Genomic DNA, 20,974 nt, shown 5'->3' with positions numbered 1-20,974 from the left:
AGAGAGTGCTCTATTTCTAGGTAGAAATTCAGAAATAAAGCAGCAGAGGATTTGATTGTGGAGGGTGTAGGGAGTATAAAACCAAGTGAGAATCTTGTTGAATAGTGAGGCTAATGGAGCCCCTTTCTACCTTCAAAACCTTGAAAAGAAAAGAGATGTTATACCACTGAGACCTGGGTAATCTCCCTCTTTAAGCTTGGGTCTCAGGCCAGAAAAGAGTTGTTATAACTTTGCAGAGTACCCCTGGGGGACAGAAGCTTTGCAAAACTACCTCTTTGTTTTTCTATGGAACCCAAGTAGAGCCTACTGGCAGTATCTTTGGTGATCCTGTGGCCAGTCACCCTTCCTTATACATGATCAACGTTATCATCAATGTCACAGCTAGATTTTTTTTTTGAATAGGTATTTTAAGCCAGGTTCCAGGCTAAGTGTTACATATATTATCTCTTTGACTCTTCACAACAATTATGTAAGAACTAAGGCAACTCATATTGTACACAGGATCAGCTGAGAATTAAAAAGGAATTAAAGCCAATTGCCTCAGTTTTTACACTCACAATAAGTGGTACAGCTAGGATTTAAGCCCTATCTATTTGAACTACGGATACTGGTCTAGCTACCAAAAAAAAAAAAAAAAAAAAAAAAAATCACCTGGAGCCAGGTGCAGTGGCACAATCCCAGCAGCTCTGGAGGCTGAGGCAGGAGAATCATGAATTCAAAACCAGCCTCAACAATTTGGTGAGGCCCTAAGCAACTCAGCAAGACCCTGTCTCTAAATAAAATACAAAATAGGTCTAGGGATGTGGCTCAGTGGTTAAGTGCCCCTGAGTTCAAATCCCAGTGCCAAAAAAAATAAAATAAAATAAAATAAAGGAAAAGAATAAAAGAAAAGAAAAGAAAAAAATCACCTGGGACAAAACTTTGGTCTTATACAGCAGTCCTTTAAGTGAGATTCTAGTGGAGACATGCAGGGAAATCGGTGAGACTGTGCCAGCCTTTCAAAAGTAAGGATTTTCAATTACCCTTCCCGAAAATAGTCTCTGACTCAGCTAGAGGTCAACCAGCCAAATAGCACCAAGACAGGAACCCTGATTCTTGCAGATCTCTCATGGACTGTAGTTGCCACAAACATTCCACCTGGCAGTGAGACACGACAGTGGTGATTCCTGGCTCCGCTAACTAGGGATCCCTGTTCATCTTTCTGTCATATAGGTTTTTGTTCCTAGTGCAAAACCTGGCTGGTCTTGGTCTGGTTGGGCCTCTGAGTGTCTCCTGGGAGTGAAACTCTGACATTTGAGCCAAAGGACTTGTGCTGGTCAGGATGAGGGCCTGAATAGCCCACAGAGAGTTTGCTCACTAGTTAGTAGTCAGATGTCTACTCCACCTGACTCTGAGCACTTTCCAAAAGGGAATGACTCAGACAGGATCAGGCCCCGCTCCATGTGGATCAGGGCCTTGTTTGGTAAAAGGTCCCAGGCACCACTAGGCACATTCCACACAGAGGCAGGAGGACATGTGCCTCCGTGAATGACCAAGAGGCCTGCAGCAAATCCCAGCTTAAGAAATGAGTCTGCAGTGCAGCTGTCAGGATGTGGGTAGAGGAGGGCCCTCCATCAGGCATGTAGATAGAGCGGGGCCCTTGATGCTAAGTTCCTGCTAGAATGACTTTGATAAGTGCTGTTTCATGGAGCTGATTATGAGGACTGATGTCACGTATAGGAAAGGTTACTTGTTATTTCTTTTTTCTGTGGGCAGGCACTGCCCACATGTGCCTGACACATGGAATGATAGCAAGTACAGTGCCACCCAAGAGACCTACTGGATGAACTTCTCTGATTCCCAGAAAATGCTCAGGAATCTCATCAAATTAATAGATGTTCTCCAGCTCGGGGCTTTCCCTTTCTTCTTCATAAACCTTATAGATTAATTCAAAAGTAAGATTTCCTGCCAGGCATAGTGGCACATACCTGTAATCCCAGCGACTCAGGAGGCTGAGGCAGGAGGATCACAAGTTCAAGGCCAGCAATTTAGAGAGAGGCTCTAAGCAACTTAGCAAGCCCCTGTCTCAAAATAAAAAATAAAAAGGGCTGGGGTTGTGGCTCAGTGGTTAAGCACCCCTGGGTTCAATCCCTGGTACAAAAAAAAAAAAAAAAAAAAAGAAAAGAAAAGGAAAGGAAAAAGAAAAAAGAAATAACAAGTAACTTTTCCTATTCTGCATAAACCCAGCAATGTTATCTACACTCACCCCTCTGTGAGTCATATCCTTTTCCCAGACAGTAAATTCCTTGCTCTTCCTTGGGTCATCTCAGTTCTTGCCTTCCACAGTGCAATGCAAACAAGGGGTTCCAGCAATTTCTGCATCGTTAATATATTTTTACCTCAATTTATCCTTTGAAGATTTTGAGGCATCTTATAATTTAAATATAATAAAACAATGGTAACATTAAAATACAATATAGCCAGGCCTGCTGGTACACCTGTAATCTCAGCAGCTCAGGAGGCCGAGACAGGAGGAGTACAGATTCAAGGCCAGTCTCAGCAACTTAGGGACACTCCCTGAGAAACTTAGTGAAACCCTGTCTCAAAATAAAAAACAAAAAAGAACTGGGGATGTGACTCAGTGGTGAAGTGCCCTTGGGTTCAATCCCCAGTGCCAAACAACAAAAACAATAACATAAAAAATAAAGAAAAGTAAAACAAAACCAAACAAAAACAAGCCTTGAATAAAAAACAAGAATATGCAGCTGATCACTTTGAAAACAGTCTGGCAGTTCCTTAAAAGGTTGAACATAAAGCTACCATATGATCCAGCAATTCTACCACTAATATATACGCAAGAGATCTGCAAACATATGTACACAACCTTGAAAGCAATCAGAGTCACCTAACTTGGCGCCGAGTTTTGAGACAAGAAGGTTCATAGTAGCATTATCTATAATAAATAACCTCAAAGTAGATGTCGACTGACTGATGTACAGATGAACAAAATGTGCTGTATTTGTACAATGAATGCTGATTCATGATTTAACATGGGTTACTCTTGAAAGCATTAAGTGAAGGAAGTTAGGCACTAAGGTGACACACTGTGTGATTCCATTTACGTGAGATGTCCAGAATTGGCAAATCCAGAGACAGAAAATAGACTGGTGACACAGAGGTTGGGGGAAGAGGGCAATAACTGCTAATGAGCAGAAGGTTTCTTTCTGGGGTGATGAACATTGTACATTTTTGTGAATATGTTAAAAACCACTGAACCGTACACTTTAAAAGCATGATTATCATGGCATGCAAATTTAGTATGGACTGATTGTTTCATCCTATCATTTACATACTGAAACTAACTCCTGTACGGTTGTATTTGGAATAAGGAAGATATTAAGGTTAAATGAAGTCATGGGATCTGATAAGACTGCTATTGTTATAAGAAGAGGTACCAGAGAGCTTGGGTTCCTTAGTGTGAGCTCTCTCTGAGCTTGCGCAGAGGACAGACCACGTGAGCACACAGGGAAGAGGTAGCAGGGTGCCACCCAGTGGGGTGAGCCCTCACCAGACCCCAGCCCTCCTGGCACCTTGATCTTGGACTCCTACTCTTCAGGACCATGGAAAACTAAATTTTTTCTTCTTTAAGCCACACATACTGTGGCATTTTGTTATGGCATTCTGCCCCAGTAGACTAAGACAAAATTTTATTTCAATTTTAAAACATTTCAGGGGCTGGGGGATAACTCACTAGTAGAATCCTTGCACAGGCCCTGGGTTTGATTCCTAGCACCACAAATAAGTATATGGCTGATAAAAGCTGCATAACCAATTTGGTTAAATATTGAATTTGTCTGTACTTCTGGAAGCCCAAGTTATATAGGAAGATGCCATCAGTTATATAATTATGAAAAGGGAAACATCTGAATATTAAAGTAATCAAAACTTTCAACAATTTAGCACACCCAAAGAAATTTTGTATGGGAGGAATTGATGTTTGGAGTACTGGAAAGTACTGAATTAATCAGTCAAGATAGAAGGTAGTCTGGTGCAGTGGTATATGCCTATAATCTCAGTGGTTTGGGAGACTGAGGCAGGAAGATCACAAGTTCAAAGTCAGCCTCAGCAACTTAGCCAGACCTTAAGCAACGTAGCAAGACTCGGTCTCAAAATAAAAAACAAAAAGGGTTGGGGATGTGGCTCAGTGCTTAAGCATCCCTGGGTTCAATCCCCAGTACAAGAAAAAAAAAAAAATTAAATTAAATTAAAAAAGACAAGAGGCAGTTAAATTTGAATGCGGAAAACATGTAAGTAGCTAGTTATGGGGGAAGAAAGAGGATGCCATTGATATTTTACCCACTGAAACCTGTGGACAGGCTGAAGGTGAGAAATGGAGAAGTTTTGGGGAAATTGGTGTGGGTGGAGTCAGTGTCCTTGGTCCTGAGTGGTCATTTCCTCCTCCTAAATCAGCCACATTTTGGCAGCATCACCACTTCAGGTGCATCCACTTTACATGGCTTTGGGGCTTTTGTGTCTCCCTTGCCTAGTCTAGAATCCTAGGACTCTGGAAGGCTTGCTGATATATATATATACATTTTTTCCCCCCAGTCCTGGGGATTGAACCCAGTGTTCTGCACATGCTAGGCAAGCAGTCTACCACTGAGCTACAGCCCCAGCCCTAGGCTTGATGATTAAACACACACACACACACACACACACACACACACACACAAAATTAGCACAAGGACAGGACTCATTTCTGCACCACTTTGAGAGTGGGTGTAATTCAGCTTCCCAAATTAACGTGAAGAATCCTAAAACTGAAGATTATCATTGAAGAAACTTGAGAAACTTTTCCTAGAGCCATAGACCAACAGTGAAGGGACAGACAAAATTTTCAGTCCAAACTTCACTCTTCAGTTTAGTTTACTCAAATAAAACCTGGTTGGTTCAAATCCAGCTCTAACTAAAAAACAAGATACGATAAAACCTGGAATCTGGCTGTTTCAGCCCTGAAACACCAGAGGGCACTGATGTGCTGTGGGAAAGGTGCAGCCACCATGTCCTTGCACCATGTCCTCCCGCCCCAAGAGCTGTGGGCACAGTTGCTCTGGGACAGCTGAACCAGAATTTTTAGGCCTGAGAACTCAACACAAGAATCTCAACACAAGAATCTCATACCAGGACCCAAAGTCCTGGCAGAGTAACCAAGAACAACAGGCATGGACCCAAGCTGATGGGGAGTACTCTGTGCCCAGTATCCACCTTCTGATTGCTGCTGGGCACTCCTAGGCTCTGACAGACTTTTAGTCCTTCATGGGGGACCAAAAACATGGTGGGGAGAAGGAAGGGGAGTGGATGGGCCAGTGGGGCAGACCTTTTCTATAGAGACCTGGGGAGAGCGCCCTCCCTGCCTCATCCACTCACAGAGCAGAGGCTCCAAGCTCCAGAAGCACCATGGGTGAGCAGAGAAGCAGGTTTCATTCCTTAGCCCTTGGGGTTGCCACAGTCTGGCACAGATTCCACCTTGCTCCCAATCCCAGGAACAGAACTGCTCAGGCTTCACCACAACTCTCTGCCCTTCCATTTCTCCAGGTCCTCCTGTGACATGGATCTGCAGGCCTTGGACAGAGTCCTCTGTGTGGGGGAGGCCTGTTTGGTTTCTGGGATGGACCTGGCCCAAGCAGAGTCTTGTGTTGGGCTACTCGGAAGTAGGGGTGGTGACAAAAAGAAGATGGATGTGGGGATTTAGAACATAAGAATAAGCTTTGCTGTGTCCAAGAATCCTGTGTCCTTGGGGCCATTGTTCATTAGTAAGTTACAATTTCCGTCCTGAGTCCCTCCACTCTCCAGTTTTCGGCATCACTGACCTGCAGCTCTCCACACAAATGACCTTGAAAGTCTCGCTCCTTTCTTGACCACTGCAGGAAGAGAGCAGCTTCCTCCAGGGCCAACTGAAGAGTGTGCTATCTCCCGGGACCAGGTGACTTGAGTATGTTCTTTCTCCTCCTCTCCCTCTCCCCTCCACAACACCGAGACAGGACCCATGGCAAGGAGCCCTTCACAAATAATTAAAGGAGTGGAATTTGAACAATTCCATCTTGGCAGCCTGACAGAGGGTGTACACATCTTCAATTAAGCGAATGAAGCATCTCTAAAGCCAATCACTGGACTCTTGAAAGCAGTCAGAATCACCTAACCAGGTGCAGACTTCTACTAAAGGGGCACTATTCATAATTATGCTGAGACAATAGGGATGAACAGGGACAGTGCTGAGTCAACTAGAATGATCACACTAGACATTATAGGAGTTGGAGTTTCCATTCTCAATGGAAAGAAGGTTCCCTTTCTTTCTCCTTCTTACACGCCCTTACTGGTGGCTCAGAGAGTGTACTGGGGACTCTCACTCCTGAGGATGAACTTGATTAATTTGCTTGGAGCTTACCTAACTTCCTCCCCAGAAAAGTTGGAGTGGCCCTGGGGCCTCCTCGTGGGTCTGTAACTGGTGACTCTCCCTCCCACAGCCTGCGATTCCTAGCAGTGGCCTCTTGGCAGCAGGCCTACTATCACTACTTTGTAGTGAGGCCTGTCCTGCACAGAGTTGATATGCTCTGGGGTGGGCTCTGAGTCCGGATGTGACCAGATCTGCCCAGGCAGGCCGGCACTGAAATCCTCCTGTCTGGCAAGTGCCTTTACTGCCTATATGCCTGTGTATGGGCCACAGCAACCACCCTGAGTGCCCTCCTAGGCCACCAGGCAGAAGCCTCAAGCCTTTACACCTCCAATCAAAGACATTCACAGGCTATCCCTCCCCCAGGATTCCCTCTTCTGTGCCCTGTGCACCTGTGAATATGTCTCAGTTATTGTGTGGCTGGTTCTTATTGGCTTGAACTCTTATTCTTTGACCACTGTTCAGGGTCCAGCACAGAGCTGGTGCCCTGTGAGTGCCTGAGATTTGGAAGCATAGCCCAGTGGCCCCCTCCTTCCTGGCCTTTCAGAGAGTTGGAGGAGGAATCTTTGTCTCTGAAGCCGTTCCTACCTAGAATGAAGGCCACAACATAGTTGGAGATCTGGCCCATGCCCACAATGACAAATAACACAGTGAACATCTCCCAGTTCATGGAGAAAATCTGCAGGAAGCTGAAGCCAGTCTGCACAGCCATGGTTGCAAAAAGAATGTTCTTCCTGCCAAACCTATAGAATAGAGCATAAGACAAAACATGACACAGGTGAGACCAAGATGGTAACTCGAGGCGTGTTTTAAGCTCTGAGCCAGGCGTCACTGCGAACTGTCTTTTCTCAGGGCTCTGACAGGCCTCAGGCATCCATGTCCCAGGAGGTACCTTTTAAGATTCTAAGCTTCCTGTGCGGACCCCATATCTTGTAAACATAGAACAGTCTATGCAAGGACCTCATGGAAAGCTGCTCTTTAGAAGGAACCACAGGTAGAAGCTGCCACCACAACACACAAGTTTCAGATGCTTTTCATATCAGCAACATGGGAATTCTGTAGATCCAGAACCCCAAGAGTTCCTTGAGGACAGTGGTTTTTTAACCTTGGATTAGAATGGTTTCTGGCTTAAAAATAGTTTGGCTTAGGATTTTTCGACTTTACAATGGTATGAGAATGATATGCATTCAATAAAAACCCTATTTTGAATTTTGATCATTTCCTGGGCCAGGAAAATGTGTATGGGACTCTCTTTCAATACTGAGCAGCATCAGTGAGCCATAGTCACCAGTAACATGATCACAAGGGAAAACAACGGTCACTGCACTGTGCTGACTTGCTAAGCTGGATATTAGTGAGTTAGGCATACCGAATGCATTTTTGACTGAAGATATTTTCACCTTATGATGGCTTTATCAGAACAACTGCATTGGGATCTAAGGAACATCTGTTCAGATACCAGCACCCCACTTTTTGAGAGTCTAATTCATCTGGGATACAGTTTGGGTATAGGGATTAGGCATGGATCTAATGTGCAACCCAAACTGCAAACCACTGCTTTATGGGAAGATGGAACTTTTAGCGATGTCTTTTGGTGACAGTGTTGTTGGTTTAGGTGTTGATTTCACATTCCAGTGATGACCAATAGGTAGGATGGTGCACAGGTGGGGGCAGAACAGATGCCCCATTTTCCAAAATTCAAGTGTCAGGTCATTGGCTAGAGGTCCCATTGGGGTTTGAAGCTGGGAGAGAGACAGGCACCCCTCTTGGAAGCCTTCCCAACACTGCTATTCAGCACTGCCACCTCCTGTCTGGTCACCAGGGAGCATTTGGGGCCAGCAGAGCATGTCTGCTGTCTCTGCCAGCCTGTGAGCTCTAGGAGGCTCTGAACCAATCTGGGTCAGCTCTGTGGCCTCAGGGCCCAGCTAGAGCCCAACCCACAGGCCCAGGGAGTGCACAGCAGGTGCTCACTGTCTGGCCCAACTCTGCCTGGTGGCTGTTTGTGGATTGATCCCGTCATCCCTCCCTGACCCCTGGACAACTCTCAAGATTTGGGGGTGGTAGGGGGCAGTAATGGTGGCAGCATGGTTTTGGGTCAGGGGGTGTGTGGTATGAAGACTCCACTTTCCAGTGGGGTGAGTGGCCCCTCCCCATTCCTGCCCCAAACCTGGGGAGCACGGACTGGGGGAATGGAACAAAAATGAGTCCAGACAGGGGGCATGAGGGCAGGGTGAACTGGACATCCTAACTCCTCTATCACTGACTCAGTGGACTGAGGGTCCTCCCCCTCTCTATGTAGAAATACCCTGAATTCAGTCCAACCCCAAGATGGGTAGTGACAAGGGCCCTGTCTCCCTTCCCTCCCTCTTCGTCCTTACCTGTCTGACAGTTGCCCAGACACGAAGGAGCCGATGAGCACGCCTACGAAGAACAGGGAGGCTGTGAGGGGCGTCTTCCAGTCATCCTCACACACCAGATTCCACTGCCAACAAGACAGCATGAAGTGTGAGCCCAACCCTGCAGCAGGCCCCAACCCCAGCCCAGCTCCAGGGAAATATTATCACATGGCTGCCAGAGACGCTCTCCTCCCTGGTGCCAGGATGTCACATCTGTGCAAAGGGCACAGGTCTTGTGGCTCTGGGTTTGACTCCTGACTCTACGATTTGCTGGGGCACCTCTGTGCTCTCCAAGACTCAGCTTCCTCTCCTGAAAGGGAGGGTAATGGCCACTACTCTGCTTATGTTACATAGCAAGAAGCAGCTGAAGTCCTGGCTGCAAACCCCTTGGCAGCAAAGCTGTATGAAGCAAAGGAGGCCATGTCTGCTCAGAAGGCAGCCCAGCATGGAGGAAAGGTGTTTGAAAAGCCCAGGGGCAGGGAAGAGGGCACGGTCACTTTGTCCAGGAGTAAAAATGTCTTCTTCCTTGTTGAAAAGTACAAGTGTTCCAGTAGTTCTGGGACTTTATTTTCTGAGTAGACTCCTCTGGAATGCCCTGGATAAGCTTGGGCCTTGCTCCAGGGCTTCATTCTGCTGGGGTGTACCCACCCCTCCCCGGGGCTCCCTGTCTCCCCATCCTATATCCCTGTACCCTCCTTCCCAACAGTGTGGTTCCTCCTATTACCCAGGGCTTGTGGGCTGCTATGGCCCTAAACAGTCCCTGCTGGTGGATCCATTAAATCATAAAATCAAAGTTTCAGTCAAAGTTTCTGATCTCACTTGTTTTTTTCCAGTGCTGGGGATGGAACCCGAGGCCTCGTGCATGTTAGGCAAACACTACTACAGACCTACATCCGGGCCTCTGGCTCCCAATTCTTGAATCAAGTCAATTCAGTGAAATCTCAAGGAAGGTTGCAAAGATTTCAAAGTGTGTTTTGTGACCTTTCATTAATTATAAAAATAAGCAGGTGCCCGTGAATATTTGGGCCCCGTGAGTCAGAAGTGGGGAGTGCTATCTGTGGCAAAATAGTCCAGCTTAGAGGAAAGACCCTTCCTCCCAGCTCCCCTCAGAGGTGGTCCTGCTTCCATGTGTTTGCAAGGAAATTCACTTCTTAATTCTCACAGTTGCCCTGAACTTTACAGGTGGGATCTCTGGGGTTGATTTAATCATGAATTCATGAATTTATGCCCCACCTCATTCTGTGGCAGGCTGAGCGAGGTATTTCTAAAGACACAGAAAAAAGTGCAAAACAAAAAGCCAGGGAGTCAGCCAGTAAAGGGGAGGGAGGTTGTAGAAACCAAGCCAAGGTGAGAGGGACTCCAGACCATCCTGCCTAAGCCAAGGAGGCAGGCTCCAAAGCTGGCTTTGACTGTCCCAGTGGCTCACTTCCCTGATGGTTCTAGTGATCAACTCCTTCTGGAGAGGCACAGTTTTTCTGAGCATTGAGAACTGAGAATCTCTCCAACATACTTCCTTCCACAAAGGGATCACTCTGTGACCTGAAGGATAACATCCTTGAGGATACTCTTGTCCTAAAGACAACAGCAAGATTAAGGAAGCTGACTCTCACCGTGCTTCAGGCGGGACACCCAAGCACAGCTCTGCAGAGGAAAACCAGCAGGACCAGGAAATTGCTCTCTACACTTCAGGCACTATAAATCTGAGACTGTACTCAGAGTAGAGTCACCTTACCTGGTGCTGTGATTTGAATGTCATCACTAAAACTCATGTTGAAGTGTAATCACTATTGTAAGGTATTAAGAGGGTACAAACAACCCAATCACGGTATTTGCAGGTGGGATCTCTGGGAGGTAGTTAAGGTCAAATGAGGTCATAAGGGTGGAGCCCTAATCCTGTGGGACTGTGGCTTCAGAGAAAAAGAGAGATCCAAGTAAGTAAGCTTGTTTTATCTTGCCAACTGACACTCTGTGCTGCCTTGGGACTTGGAAGAGAGTTTCTCACCAGCAAGAAGGACTTCTGCAGAAGCGGCTGTCTGGCCTTGACCTTCCCAGCCTTCAGAACTTTGAGCTGAATAAACTTTTATTTTTTACAAAATACCCAGTCTGTTACAACAATAGGAAACAGACTAAGAGCTGAGGTTTCTGAATGGGCTTCAGGGAAGAGAGCAATGAGCCCTCAAATATTGTTATAGCCCGGTTCATAGCTCTGTTAGCCCATAGATCGAAAGTGGTAGACAAGAAATGTGCCTGAATTAATAGCCATCCATTTCCAAAAATAACTGATCATAGTTTCAGAGCTTGAGATCTGCCCCTGACACACAGAGAAATGAATGATTGAGACCCCAAAGCCTCATGATGTGAAATGTGACCCATTTTTCAGAAGAGTTAACTGAAGCTCTGAGACTCTAATTTTTCTGAAATCATAAAAGTAAATGGGCATGCTAGATACCAACTAGGGCCTCAGAGCCCAACCTTGTAGCCATGTCTTGCTCTGGACATGAATACCAAAGGAAGGACAAAATGAGCTTATTAAATATGATAAATTAAATATGATAACCTAACACTTTGAGGAATGTGATACCAGGAGAAAATTGCTCCCATAGTAGAAGCCTTCATCAACAACCTTCAGACATGGACAGAACCAAGAAAATCTCAAGTTTGGCAGCGGTATCAATATATTTGTTGTCAACCATCACTGTTCCATCTGAAGGTGAGCAGAAAAGCTCCTCCAAATATAATTTCCTCTATTTTGTGTTTTTTCAAATGTTTTTCTATTAGTCCTTTGACTTAGGGAGGTAGCAATAGGGCTTAGAGACAGGAAGGAAAGAGAAAGGCTGTCAGATGCGGAGCCAGCTTTTGCATGAACTAAGGTAGTGGGCAGGATCATCTACACCTAATTTCTGGGCTCAGTGCAAACTGAAATTGCAGGACCCTTTGTTCAATAATTACAAATTTCAAGATGGTCAACAGCAGAGCATTGAAACCAAGTGTGGGGCTCTGTATGACTGCACAGGTCGCACGTCCATGAAACTGTTGCTGGTAGTGGGGTCAAGCCCAATCTCTTTGGGGAATGGAGGAGAGGCAGGAGTTCTGAAGTGGGGCACTGGAAAGGGTGAGGTGTGGGCCAGCTCTCCATTGCTTTCCTTTCTGGTAGCCATGCAGTCACGGCTCTAGGTCTCACTATCCTCCCTGAAGAGGGGTGTGAGAAGCCCTGCCAGCATGGTACAGCACAGGAGGCCATGTGCATGCAGTGGCAGTCTGCCTCTGGAACCCCTGGGAAAGCAGCTAGACCTCATGAGTAGCTCTAGGGCTGGGCTCCCGCTTAGGTGCCCAAGGTATCCTTTTGGAAAGCTGTCAGGAGCCCGGTAATGGGAAAGGGGATTGGCAGATAAAATTCCAGCTGGGCTTATGGAACAGGAGCCCAGTAAATCAGCTGCCAGCCCAAAGAGAAGCCCTTTCCTTAAAAGGGCTGTTCCTGGGGAGGCCAGGCCCTGTCCGCACCCATCTCCTTGGAATTTGAGGGTTATGTCTTAGGAGTACAACTAGCCAGAACCGAGAGAACTCTATAGTTAACAGAAATTGTAGATCCGGTGGGAAACCAGCTTCTTCTTGATGGGACAGAACTGTTCGTGTCTCTCTCTGCACATGTGGATTCACACACACACACACACACACACACACACACACACACACAGCCAGAGGCCAGGGGCTAATGGTGGGTGTCCTGGTGAGGAGTGGACCAGCATTGCCTGGGGCTATTCTTTTAAACCAACACTAACAGTTTCAGAATACAGCCTACCTCTGGAGAAAGAGTGAAATGTGGCAACCAGCTGGCCAAGGTTATGCAGGGGTAGGCACTGTATGTATACTCCCACTATCACTATGTCCACCTGATCTGCAGGGTCTCAGACCAAGGTTCTCAAAACAGAATAGAGGGAGCTCCATATAACTGGGCCATGTGTCCTTCAGTCCTGCTCCAAGAGGCAAAAGTCTAGGTCACAAGGTCATTAGGGATGGAAGGTCAGTCTTGGCATGGATGTGCCTCTTGTGCTTCCCAATAGTAACGATGATAGGAATGACATCCATAGTGTTTTAAGTACTTATTGAGTGTCTTGTATTAGTTCAAGGGATCTCAAAGTTTCCATGTGGGGCAGACATTCTTTTCATCCTCCTTTTACAAAGGAGTAAAAGAAAACACAGAGTGATAAGGCGACCAGTCCAAATACTCTCTGGGGATTGGTCAAAGAAATTGCTTAATCATTTGTTCAGTTGACATTGAGCATCTGTTCCAGCCTACACTCTGTGTTGGGCACAAGACATGGTCTCCGCCTTCATTAGGCTCAAGTTCAAGCATACTTTACAGATAGATCAGGTGTGAACATGTGCATGCATGAGCCCAGTAATCCTGGCAGGGAAGGCTCTGTTCTGGGTTACTACACCCTTGCTCACTAGCTAGAGAAGAAAAAAATATACCCTCTCCTCATCATCCTTTACTAGAAGGACAGAATTCTAAAATGTAGATAATTTGCTTAATTGTATTTTAGATGACTTATACTGACATAGGGCTAAGCACATGGTGACCGCTTAAGAGATTTTTGATGAAAATATGTTAAACAATTAGGGGCAATGGAAAATGAGTGGAGAAAATGTATAGCTCTGGGGCTGTTAGGCACTGTCCTTTGAAAATCATCCTCAATCTTGAACTCTTTGAGTAGCTGAAGACTGGCAGTTTTAGTCATTACCAAAGCCACAAAGGATCATCATGATCAGCTTATCCATTCTGGCCTGCACAGAATTGAGAGCTCTGGAAAGCCACTTGGTGTTGAGCAAACAGCACAGGCTTTCTTAGATTCTGCCACTTCTGGCTGCGTGACTTGGGGCCACTCAGTACTAGCCTGCTTCTTCATCTTTAAAGAAGTGAAAATAATAGCCCTTCCTACTTTTGTCATATACATTGAACAAAAAATGTAAGTGGAGCCTCTGACACATTATGACCTTGCGAAATACAAGTAGTAGTTCCCTTTCTACTAACCTCATGCCTTTGTCCAAAGCAAAACCATAACTTAAAATGGAATGGCATGAATGAAAAAGTAAAGCACTTTACACCTTAACCTGACTAGGGGAGAGAGATTCTTAGAAAAATTCTTCCGTTCAATTACTAAAAAAAAAAAAAAAAAAAAAAAAAAACTAAAAAAAGCTCTTACCACAAGGTATAAAATCCTTTTATAAATGGACTTTAATCCCAGAGATGACTGTGAATGAAAAATTAGCAATGGTCCATTAAGAATGAAAAATGAATTTCTATAGTGTCCTCTTACAGTTATCCTTCATTCCAAGGGGAAAGTAAGAAGTAATAGTTAATAATAGTAATACATCCACCCCAGTTCCTTCTTTATAACTTGGTTGTGACTTAAGGCTGGAAAATTCTTGACCATCTGCAAAATAAAGCAAACAAACAAAAAACAATAAAAAACCCTGAGTATTTAATTCTTTTTGTTTATAACAGCTTTATTGAGATACAATTTACATACTATAAATTTCACTCTTTTAAAGTGTACAGTTCAGTAGTTTTTCGTATATTCACAGAGTTGTGTAAGCATTAGCACTATCTAATTTTAGAACATTTTCGTCATCACTGAAAGAAACCCCAAAGGCATTAGCAGCCACACCCCATTCTCTTCTGCCCCAGTCCTTGGCAACCACTAATCTACTTTCTGACTATATGGATTTGCCTATTCTGGAAATTTCATGTAAATGGAAATACAATAAGTAGTCTTGTGTTACTGGATTCTTACTTAGCATACTATTTTCTAGGTTTATCCATGCTATTGTAGCATTTATCAGCACTTGATTGTTTTTTTGTTTGAATAATATTCCATAGTATTAATATTCCACATTTTATTTATCTAAACTGGCATTTGGGTGGTTTACACTTTTGGCTACTTGAAATAATGCTGCTATGAACATTCATGTACAATATCGTGTAGGGACATATATTTTCATTTCTCCTGGACATATACATAGTGGAGAAATTGTTGGGTTATATCTATGCTTAACCTTTTGAGGAACTCCCAATCTGCTTTCCAAAGTGGCTGCACCATTTTATAACCCCAAAAGCAATGAACAAGGGTTTCAAATTCTCCACATCTCTACCCACACTGTTATTGTGTATCTTTTTAATTTTGGCTGTCCCAGTAGGCGTAAGGAGGTATCTCCTGTGGTTTCGACTTGCATTTCCTAATGACTAAAAAGTTGAACATGTTTTGCATTGAATTCATACATCATTTTAGGGAATACTGCCATCTGACAGTAAGTTAGGATTCTGTGAATAAAACATGGAATATCTTTTCATTTATTTTGGTCTTTAATTTATTTCAATGATTTTGGGAAGGGGAGTATGGGAGATTGAACCAAAGGGTGCTTAGCCACTGAGCCACATCCCCAGCCCTATTTTTTATTTTGAGAAAAGGTCTCACTAAATTGCTTAGGGCCTCATCAAATTGCTGAAGCTGGCCTTGAACTTGCAATCCTTCTGCCTTAGTCACAGAGTCACTGGAATTACAGGCATATACCACCATGCCCAACTCAACGATGTTTTATAGTTTTCAGAGTATAGATTTTGAAAACTTTTGGTTAAATCTATTCCTGAAGAAATTTTCTTAGTATTATTTGTAAAGTTGCATTGCACTGCTAGAAACAAATTCTTGTTTCTATGTTTTTGGTGATGTCTTTATTTCATTTTTTAAAGACTTGCAGTATATATGATGCTCCATTGACAGGTTTTTTTTTCTTTTGGCAATTAGAATGCCATCCATTGCTTTGTCTTCTATTATTTCTTATAAGAAGGCAAAAAATAATTTTATTGGATTCCTTTGTGTGTGACAAGTCATATTTTTTGCTTCTTTCAAAATTTTTCCTTTGTCTTTGGCTCTCAGGTGTTTTCATGTATCAGGTTGTGGATTTCTTTTGTGGTTATTCTACTTGGAGTTGGCTGAACTTCTGAGATGAGTAGAACGTGGGGCATTTTTAGCCACTATTTCTTTGAGTGTTTTTTTTCTGTTTCTTTTTCTCTCCACTTCTTTTAGAATTCCCATTAGGCATATGCTGGTGTGTTTAATGCTGTTACACATTTTCCTGGAAGTTCTTCTCACTTTTTCCCCATTTCTTTCTTTCTTTCCTTTCTACTCTTTGGAGTGTGAAATTTCCAATCCTCTGCAAGTTTGCTAACTCTTTCTTCTTCCTGTACAAAGCTCTGTTAAGACCACCTGGTAAATTTTCAATTTTGGTTATTGTCCATTTTTACTTCAGAACTTCTATTGGATTCTTTTTAAATATAAATGTAACTTCTATTTTTTATTGGTATTCTGAATTTGATGAGATATTTTCTTTATACCTTCTCTTTTTACTTTCACATTTCTTTAGCTCTTTGAACATATTTATAATGGTTGCTTTTAACCCTTTGTTAAATCTGACTTGTAGGTCTTCTCTGGCAATTTCTGTTGCTTGCTTTTTTTTCTTTATTTGCATATAGATCACACTTTCCCGTTTATTTGCATGTCTTATAATTTTGTTGTTGTTAAAAACTGGGCACCTTAGATAATATATTGTAGTAACTCTGGATACTGACCACCCCACCCCTATTACGAGATCTTTCTATTCAGTTGTCTGCCCCTGAAAGTATCATACCCAACATTTAGACTCCATTAAATGTTGGGTAATTGCTTTCTTATTTTTTGACAATGTCCTGGGGTATAAATTGTCCCATAGTCCAATCCAATTGAATTCAAGCCCTTTTGTAGGAATGATTTTTTTACTTTATTAAAAATCTATACATATTTATTTTGACATTTCTAATAGCAACATATATGATGGATATGGTTCTATTCTATTTATAATAAAATCTAAAAAGATCAATATAATATAAAATCCATAAGATTTTTTTCTAGATCTAATAATGGCTTACAGATTTTGAAAGCAAGTATCTTGAAATTTTAAATCAATGATATCAATATTCAAATAAAAATTTTAATAAGGAAATATAGCCTACATGCATTCAGTACAGACACCAGATGTTTCAACATAGACAAAAATTCAGATATAGATTAATATTTAAAACATTACCATAACATGAAATAATATAAAATAGGTAAACTTTTTGGAGTTTACAGTCTAACTCTTTCATTTAAAATTGAAGAAAAAAAAAAAAAAAAAGGCCCAGATAATTTCTTTCTTTTGCTTTCACAAGATGGCATAGTTTGTAATGGAATAAAGTCAGCTCTTGCCGATGTTTGCCCCTATACTGGGCTACCTCTAATTAGGAGACTGGGTGGAGCAGTTTTTGAGGCAAGCCTTTGAGGTTTGTTCTGACTTCAAGAGGGCTGCTCTTAGCTGTCTCCTTTACTGGTTCTTTCTGGAAAACTAGGTGCCCTGTGGGTTAGTTTGTTCTACTGGAGCTACCCATTTCCTCTGAGTTGCTTACCACAAAATCTCCACTATTTTTAGGAGCAATAGTAGTTTTAACTGTCTATTCAAATAAAGTCAGTTCCTATGGGGACAGCTTCAGAGATACCTGTTTTTTTTTTTTTACTACTTCTTCCCCAGGCAAAATCTCTGAGTCTCTGCTCCAGAATACCAGGCAAGAAAGTGACCCACTTCTATCAGAGTGACACCTCTTCTTTATGAGTTGGACACTGGGTGTGGGTAGCAGCTCCTGGTCTTTATAGCTAACCTTTCCTGACATGGAACCTGTGTGACCTATGAATGATCTGGGGCAAGGGGAATCAAGACCTCCATCTTCTTGACCTATGGGACCTTGCTAGAGCCTCTACTATATAGGGGCTGGATGGAGAAAGGGATTACCTAAACTCCTGGTTGCATTCACCAGGATTTTAGTCTGTGCAACCCAGAGCTCAGGGAATGCAGGGTGGGGTGGGAATGGGCATTGGTGGCCCCTTTGGTGAGATACTGTACCCCTTGACTATGAACTGAGGGGAGAGAGAGCTCTGTTTTCTTGGCCATGTCCACAAGAGAAGAGCTCCCATTTTCTGTGCTGGGGAAGAAGGAAGGGAGGGAGGAATAATGCCGTAGTGACTATAGGCAATGGACTTCCACTCCTTACCCAGATTGAGTAGCCTTTCTTGAATAAGTGGTTTTCATTTGCTGTATGTCCTTAGGACAATTTCTAGAACCTGTATATGTGTGTGTGTGTGTGTGTGTGTGTGTGTGTGTGTGTGTTTGTGTGTGTGTGTGTTTATAACAACTAGTTATATTTGTTTCGCTGGGAAGCAGATCTATGCAGTCCCTATAACTGTTGGAGGATTTTTTTCATGTACTTATTGATTTGCAAATATTCTTTGGAGAAATACCTATTCTCCAAAATAGGTAAAAGATTTCACTTTTTTTTTTTTTTTTTATATAGTGTCTCATCATGGTGCCCAGACAGCCTCAAACTTGCAATCCTCCTGCCTCTGCCTCCTGAGGGGCTGGGTCTACGAGTACACATCATGGCTCCTGACTGATTTTAAAATTGGGCTGTCTTTTTTCTTCACTATTGAGGATTGACTGGGAGGTAATTTACCACTGAGCTACATGCCCAACTCATTTAAGTTGTTAATTTTGAGACAGGGTCTCACTAGGTTGCTGAAGCTGGTGATCCCTTTGCCTCCGCCTGGGTCACTGGGATTACAGGCATGTGCCCATCATGCCTGAGGAGATTGGGCTGTCCTTTTATTGTTGAGTTGAAGGAGTACTTTTTGTAGTCTGGATACAAGTCCATTATCAAACATGATTTTCAAATATTTTCTTCCATTTTGTGGGCTGTCTTTTTGGCTATTTAATTATTCTACTCATTTTTTCCTTTACAGATAAGTGAAGCGGCCAAATCTTAAAATGTTATCAGCATCCTTCTTCCTTTAGATCAGGGGTAAATAGGTGCCAGTGAAGGGTCCTGGGGTCATCAGACTGGACCAAAGCAAAACTCAAGGACTTTGACTGGAAAGGTGAGGATGGGAGAGGGGCTGTGGAAAGGAGAAAGGACCCTTAGGGACCTTGGCATAGCCCTTGCATCCTGGCCCTGGATCCACCAAAGCTCTTCTAGGTTGTATTCTGTGGATATGAACAGAAGGGATAGGGTCTGTGCCAGCCTCCGAGCCTTGAGGGCAAGTTCTGAAAGTGCCATTGGGAACCTGCCTTCTAGTCTGCCAAACACTGAGCAGGAGTTGCCAGCTTTGGGCTATCCATGCTTCTTGCTAGAGCACAGGGGTGAACCCAAACTTCCCTAGCGCTTCCATTACTTCCACACCATCTCTGCTCCAAATGGGGTTCTTTGCTTTCTTTTGGGCTCCAGAGACATGCTGAAGCCACACCAAAGTTCCAGATAATAAGGCAGAAGATCTGCACTAGTCTAAAACATAAATTGAATGTAGCTGCCACAGGTGGGGTGGGGGGAATTACAGTCCTTTCAGAGGCCCCAGGCAACTCTAGCTCTCCTGGACGAGCCCTGCCATGGTCTTCTTTTTGTCAATTTGACACCTTGGACTCTGAGGGTTCTGCTGCTCACCAGGAGGAATGGACAAAGTCTGTTTATCCAGAAACTTGGCAGGAAGTACAGGTGAAGCAACCTTGGAACAAAGGCACATTCTGAGATCCTGGTGCCTGTTGTCAGAGGAACACAGTCGAGAGGCAACAGGCAAACAATTTGGGGCAAGGCAGCTGGTAAACAAACAGAGAAGCACACTCAGGCCAGAGATAGGGGACACCCCTGAGGCTCCTCTGTTTGTTCTCTGGCAAAATCTGCTCTCTGAAGCATTGACTAGAAATATAAGTCTCACCGGTGCTGGTTGGCGACAAGGCTCTCCTCATCCCCTTTGAAATCTACCAGAGGGCAGATCAGAGTGTGGACTCTGCTGAGCAATTTGGTTAATATTAAGGTTGTCTTGACAGCCAGACTGCTAGTCTCCCTACCAGCCAGCAGTATCCCAGGGCAGCCTGCAGACCTGACAGAAAATACTGTACACAGTGGCCAGTCCCATGCCAGGCTCAGTCTTATTGTTCCCTTGGTTGATGCCCCTAGTGCCTCCCTGAAGCTCCGTGACAGCAGGTAATGAAGCTTGCTCCACAGACATGGCCCACCTTGAGGCTATGGGTAGGAATCAGAGTTTCCTGCCATGGACTGTTCCCTGACCCAACTTCCAGGGAAAGTGTCACAAGGTTAGTACTTCCAGGGGTGCAGGCTCTTTGCTGGAGGTTCTATTATGCTTCAGGGCATGGCCACCCTGCTTAAGGGCATGGCCACCAGCAACTACACTCCCAGACCCCTAAAGGATGCCGCTATCTGCAGAAAAGGACAGGTGCATAGAGGATGTGGCATTAGCCCTGTCTCAAGACTACTGATGGCCTATCAAAAAGGTTTCTGGCTCAGAGGTGATTGCCTCAGTTTCTCCAGTCATGGACCCGGTAGTTAGGGAAGTGTTAAGGCTACCTAATGGTGTTCCTGGGGAAAAGACGACTTGCTTGAGTCAAGAGCCAGTCCATGTTCAGACTGTGACCAGGCACCAGACCTATCTCTGTTCTTCCTGCAGTCCTGCTGATGAACTTAGACTCCCTGCAAAGCAGGATGCTGGCTGCCATCCTTGCTTCTTTGGCCTCAGGGCAGGAGGCTCTGAGCTTGCTTACGCATAGGGTTCTACTCTCTGAAGTTCATGGTACTAAAGAGCTTTAGAGAGGGCATGCCCATAGAGATTGACATTTGACCACAGGAATAGTGAAAAACCCCATCCTCAGACAGACTGTTGGATGCTTGAGGTCCCTACCTTTCCCAACATAATGTTCAGTCCTATCCCAGGTGCCACCTGTCCCTGTCCCTGCTTCTGTCCCTGACCTGCTGCCCCACTATGGATAACTTGGCTACTAGATGCAATTGTCTCTCCTCCCCCAGGGGTAAACAGCCTCTTCCAGCCCGGAGTCCAAAGATGAGGAAGGACCTTGCCCTGCATTTCCCCATTCTTTTTCCTTAAAGTGAAAAGGAATTTGGTTCAACTTGTGACAACTGGAACAACAAAATGATTAAGAATTGATGACTGATATAGTAAAATAAATATGCATGAACCTGTGCTGATATAAATTAGTAAATGCATAAATAAATACATGG

At 44.0% G+C, this 20,974-nt stretch overlaps 1 protein-coding gene across 4 annotated transcripts in view; it reads right to left on the bottom strand.

Moving 5' to 3' along the window:
• SLC22A4 (solute carrier family 22 member 4) overlaps nucleotides 1–20,974 on the bottom strand; it is a 46,958-nt gene that overhangs the window by 20,275 nt on the left and 5,709 nt on the right. For all 4 annotated transcript variants that reach the window (XM_079144173.1, XM_079144170.1, XM_079144171.1 and 1 more), the window contains exons 2-3: nucleotides 8,809–8,912; nucleotides 7,019–7,173 (exon numbers count right to left, since the gene is read on the bottom strand). In XM_079144173.1, the coding sequence (XP_079000299.1) occupies nucleotides 7,019–7,173; nucleotides 8,809–8,912 (259 nt within the window). The remainder of the gene's footprint in view (nucleotides 1–7,018; nucleotides 7,174–8,808; nucleotides 8,913–20,974) is intronic.

The sequence above is a fragment of the Sciurus vulgaris genome (assembly GCF_902686455.1).
Source record: "Sciurus vulgaris genome assembly, chromosome: 6".
NCBI lineage: Eukaryota > Metazoa > Chordata > Mammalia > Rodentia > Sciuridae > Sciurus > Sciurus vulgaris.
Note: the sequence above shows the minus strand (reverse complement) of the source record. Positions and strands in the feature narration are given on the sequence as shown.